The sequence below is a fragment of the Anneissia japonica genome, unplaced genomic scaffold (assembly GCF_011630105.1).
Source record: "Anneissia japonica isolate Jap-2015-1 unplaced genomic scaffold, ASM1163010v1 scaffold585_len4108843_cov191, whole genome shotgun sequence".
In the NCBI taxonomy this organism is placed as follows: Eukaryota; Metazoa; Echinodermata; class Crinoidea; order Comatulida; family Comatulidae; genus Anneissia; species Anneissia japonica.
Window position 1 is genome coordinate 1650849 of NW_022716829.1, and position 5765 is coordinate 1656613.

Sequence of the window (5765 nt, forward strand, 5' to 3'; positions counted from 1 at the left end):
CTACCAGGATATCTTTGTAGTAAGGGACCACCAATTATTTTCATAATTTTCGCAAAAGTACAACACAATACTATACGCTTTAGGGAGCGGTGAAAACAGTAAAGAACTGTTTATACTATGACGATATAGTCAACGATTTTCCTATGATTTGATTTGATTTGTGAAAATATTTTTGGTATCGTATAACCGATAAATCGTTATCAGATCGTGCTAGTGTAAACACTTATTTTCTATATGAACATTTTTTCCTATCGTTGATCGTTATCGTCATAATGTGAACAGGCCTTAGGCCTCTGTACTCGGTTGTGAAAGAGATAAAATGATCATCTCAAAATGGCAGTAATCATCATTTGATTGACTAGTCTTCAAAGGGAAGGATGGGGAGAGGTGTCATAGAAAAGAGTATGTTTTGTAGTCTCTCGAAATTTTTTTAAAAATGGATGACATTATGAATAATAATGTAAAACAATAATGTAACCGAAGCAATACTTTCTATGCATCCTGTTGTCTATTATTATCCATCAGAAGGCCATAATTATTTTAAATGTCTAAACAGTATTTTCTTAATTATATACCTTAACTTATATATGTGTATATATGTATATATAGGCCTATATATGTATATATATATATAATATATATATGTATATATATGTATTTATATAGGCATATATATATATATATATATATATATATAATATTCAGTTACGTAAGTCTTTGATTTTATTTACATTTTTCTATGCCTATCGTATTATATTTGTTGTACATCGATTGATGTAATTTGTGGGTATAGGGTAATTTGTTGGAGAGACAATAGTTTGTTGACTGGATGAACCATGTCTGATTATCGATTGTAGGTAAAAATAGGCCTTTTTCACGCTGCGGTAGACATCTTCGATCGATGACAAACAGTGCTGAGCAGCAAAGCATAACCAATAGAAATAACATAGCGTTTCGACCATATTTTCGGAGGTCATGTTACTTAAAAAATCATAAATCCTTAACGGAGGGTCGTGTCAACATAATTTTTTATATATTATTATATATTATATATTATTTTTTTAATATATATGGATGGCCTTCATTTCGATATGGAATTCTTTTTACAGTTGCAGTTAAGCTGTAAAATTGAGAGGGAAGATATAAGACTGTTTATACACTTAGCTTCGCTCCCGTCCCCACCACTGAGAGATCACGGGCGTTACGCCACTGATGGCTCACAATACAATCACCAATCTGTGGTGTCATCGTTTTTCAGTCTTGCACGGGGTCTCGAGTACTCCTCTCGTTATCTCAGAAGAAGGCTAGTGTTATTCATTATCAATGTTTTCTGTATTTCACAGATTCCTTCTACTGCAACAGGTTCTGCAGGGTTAATATACAAGCGATGTTCTAAATCGAAATACATCGCTCTCGTGGTAGAGATTGGAATGAGCAAAAAACAAGCAATAAAAGTGATGTCAACATTAGCATCTTATAGAATCATGATCCCAGTCACTGTGTTTGTGTACAGCGAGTTCGCTGAAGAATGGCCCGATCTTGTCAAATCCTGGGCAACGACCTATAACATTGGTCTACGTGGAACTCATCCATATCCACCCGGAAATTTTGAAAAAATGTCCCCCAATTGGATCAGAGAAGCTGTAGTAAGCGCAGAGTTGCTTCTTCATGAGCTCGGCATAATTCCAATGTATTACCTGTTTGATTCGGTTGAGGACGATAAAAACGTAATAGAAGTACTAACGAAACGAGGATTTAGAATTATACGACCAGAATCTAATTTCCCACCAAAATTTAGTAAGTAAATTAATTATAACTTTTACAACTAATTTATTAGGTCATCATAGATCAACCGAATCCGGTGGAATGTTTAGTTCATCAAGTCTCAGTAGGAGCAATACATTTTACCACAACTTTAAAAAGAAATTTAAAAAAAATAAGAAAATAAATTCTTTACTGGACAATGAATGTGGTAAAATATACAAATTAGGCCTATAGATTAAATTATTGTCACTCATTCGTTAAATATTAGAACATATGTTTTAGAGATGTCTAACATGCAATATTGGTTTTTTTTTATCTGTTTCACAGAACACACTTTAACTGTTGACAATTATTATAAATTCCGTGATGTCGAGAGAGTTCCTAAAGCGCTGAGAGTTATCTATGAGCAATTGAAAGCGGCAAACGGTGGAATACTAAGCCTTAACACAAACCTTCCCGATACTTTCATGAACCTTGTTTTCTTGCTGGATTATTTAGTTGAAAATTCTGGTAGTTCACTTACTTCGTTAGATAACTGTATAACTTAGATATACAGTTCAGCATTTGAAAGAATTTTTTTTTAAAGAAATTTTGAAAAAACGATATAAACGAGTGACGTCCCTGCTAACAATCTGACGTTGTGATACAGTTTATGTGGCACTATGAATACGTATTTAACGTAATTTCGAATTGAATAACGTTGATGGTTTTCATGCCGAGCTAACTAGTGTATTATACCTAGACCTCTGGTTCTTAATTAATTTGTTTGAACGCCAAATTATTTTAGAGTTGATCTAAAAAACGCCAATAGACATATATCAGGAATATAACCTAAATTTAGATGTGTTTACGTCTACCAATGGTCATAAATCAGGAAACAGGACTCTGCAGTCCTTACAATTTTAACATGTCTATGATAAAGTCTGGGCTGTTTTGTTAAATTTTGCAGAGCTAATAAGAATACCTTGGGAGTTTTTTTTTAAAGTTCTGTTTACAGGGTTTAACTTTAGATCTGAGTGGGGTAACCCCTAAATCATAGCACACAGTGAAGAATAGGACCCACGGAAAGTACCCAGTGATCGATTTTTGGTGCTATTTATTCCATTTATGGCCTACTGTATATCATCTTGCCCATTTTTAAACACTCCGTGCACATTACATAGGGATTTCATTTTTGTCTTTACTTTCTTGAAAATGTATTCATCGAACTTTTATCATGTTTTTTTTTTTCCATTATTTTCTTTTTCCTCACGGGGCAAATCAAATTGCCTCAGGCCATTTGACCCGCGGGCCGCCTATTAAGAACCAGGTGTCTATGTCCTCACAATCAAGTTTGTATGTGTCAAATACCAGTGATGTGGATTGGATGTGATTTGCCATCATTATGCCCATAAATTGGCAAATCACAGATAAGTGTTAAGAGTGGTAATGATAATGTAATATTCACGCAAAAAGGATTCTGATAGTTGTTTCGTTTATACAACGTTTTCGCACTGGTACAAGAATTGTTTGATTGCATATGTTTCCTCAACGTAAAAGAAGCGTGAACAGAAGACAACTCAAATCAACAATGAAACTTTCGCTTTTGTTTTTACTTCGTTCTGAACAACAATGCCGTAACACAAAGAAAGCAGTTTGTACAGCATCTAGGCTATGTTATCCATCAGAAAACATGGATTTGAAGTATCTTCCGTACCTGTGCAAGCTGAACAGAGATCGAGGGCCAATAAATGTTAAACAAGTTAGATCACTGCATTTCAGATATACAGTATGCCAAAAATTTGGGGAAAATTAAATTCAAATTTTGAATGCTCATTTAAAATGTTCAAACAAGTTATTAATTTCCAACTAGAAACAGATAAAAGAAATTGCTGATTTACAGAGATATTACTACAAATATCCTATGATTACCAGTCAATTTAAATGTTTATGCTAAAGAAAACAACAAATATAAAATACCTAACTGGTATACCTAATTAATGTAAACAGAGGTAATTATTACGCTTATTATTAGCTCATTTTTTTTTTATAAATGCTTGATAATTCATAGCTTGCTAATTGCAGGGGATGCTGGAGGGTGGGGAAGGAAGGTGACAGTGGGAGGATTCCAAAGCGAAGGGGACTTAGCTGACGAAAGGAGGTGATCGGGATGAGGTGATTTTTAACTACTAAAAATTGTATGTACAGCAAAGTGATGTAATGGAATTGATCAGCGATGATTCTAAATTTAGTAGTACACCATATGTTTACGACCTAAATTTTCCGATAGGCTTTTTTTTTATAATGTTTCTAATAAGTACCGTATATTTTATGTTAATCTTATATTTAATTGTAAAGTCTGGTAAATAAATAATGAATTGAATGTTGATGCAGCTGATTATACACTTGTAGGCACATTCCATCAATGAGGTTTACAATATTTGCTTTTCACCGAAGTAATTTATACGACAGTTGAGTAGCTGCAGTGTGTGCTCTAATTTATAGCCAACCAAAACCGTAAAAAATTGCAGTAATTCAGTAAATCAGAACACTATCATCAAATTTCGTACCTAAGTTTGGTTTTAAAACTAACGTCAAAAACTATAGAATAGCAAGAGTTCCGACTGCCGAGGTTTCTTTGAAACGGAATCCTATCTCGAAAAATACTGCCACGAACAAGTGGTAGGCTTAGCACTTTTTTAACGTTTCATTGCGTGCATACAAAATCAGGGCAGTCGTATTTCCTTTCCAATCATTGAACAAATTTTTGTATCAGTAATGTAATTCCTTGTTAATCAGATATATTATCATCATGTTCGTTAAACGTTATTATATTAAAAATATAATTGTCTTCATTTTTCAAATACTGTATGTCAATGTATTGTATTGTTTAGTCTTGTTATTAAAAAAAACAGTTGTTTTACTTTTTATTAAATTGTTATTTTTTTAAATAGATAGATAAAAATATGATGATCATATTCGGAAGAAGCTCTTTTTAAATACTTTGGCTCATAAGGATCATTTGTGAAGTAGTGTGTAATACTATGCCTACATTTAATAACATCTCGTAAGTTTAGTACAGGTATTAATAATCACCTGCAAAATCAAAAAATGACCTTAGTAATTGAAAAGAATGACACACCTAAGCTCGTGTTATTAAAAAAAATATCTTTCAGTAAAGCTTACTTTTTTGTGGTGCATTACCTGTAGTTAAGGACCATATCGTATCAACTAGGCCAATCATTTGTTTTAAAAAACATTTAAATTCTATTTACAGTTAAATGATTGTCAATAATTATAGAAATGCTTAGCTATATTGCTTATATGCGTGTGTATATACTGTACATTCGTTTTACCAAACCCATAGGCCTATATGGTTTAATGCAACACATTACTGTTAAAGTCCTGAATGCGCCACTGAATAGGTAGGCCTAGAAATCTGTCGGGTGTATGGTACAACGAATATAATTATTGACATCTTGACTTACTGCCTGATTGATTGATTCATTCATTCATTCATTCACCGATTTGATTTCAATAATTGATTTAAGGGGTTATGTGATCGATTAATATATTGATTGAAATAATGGTTTAAATTGTCTAGTTTGATTTATTTCATATTCATTATGAGATCCGTGGAGGCCCTTACGAATTGATAATGATTTGTGCTATGGTATACTTTTATAAGGGTGTGCCACCATTTGAAATGGAAATAAATGTTTCTTTAATTGAATTGCTAATGACTTTTCTTGTTTACTGCAAATAAAAAAAAAATCATAATATTTCATTTCGTTTATTTATTTGTCGCAAAAGCCCATTGACTGCTTTAGCCATATTTTACTCCATGACACCAGCATATTACATTTAAGTTCAAAGTTCAAAGTAATTTTATTGTCAATAATACAACAGGTAAAATTTAAATTTGATTTCCTCGGATACAAAAAGCCATGTTATTTTTGCTAAATAATAAGTTAACAGATGGCGCCTCATATGCTTTAGCCATATTTTATTCCATGACACCA

General features: G+C 32.6%; 1 protein-coding gene across 1 annotated transcript; it reads left to right on the forward strand.

Annotated features, from left to right (window-relative positions):
• Positions 1-1312: 1312 nt before the first annotated feature.
• On the forward strand, positions 1313-5525 carry LOC117109957. Its single transcript, XM_033252463.1, has 2 exons — positions 1313-1797; positions 2092-5525. Exons 1-2 carry the CDS (start codon positions 1431-1433, stop codon positions 2310-2312), a joined length of 588 nt encoding a protein of 195 aa, XP_033108354.1. The 5' UTR covers positions 1313-1430; the 3' UTR covers positions 2313-5525.
• The last annotated feature ends 240 nt before the right edge of the window (positions 5526-5765 follow it).

Excerpts from the sequence above, each read along its gene's own strand:
- LOC117109957 (XM_033252463.1), top strand. The coding sequence starts at position 1,431 with ATGAGCAAAAAACAAGCAATAAAAGTGATGTCAACATTAGCATCTTAT. Across the intron at positions 1,798-2,091 it reads TAATTTCCCACCAAAATTTA|AACACACTTTAACTGTTGAC; the intron begins GTAAGTAAATTA and ends TCTGTTTCACAG.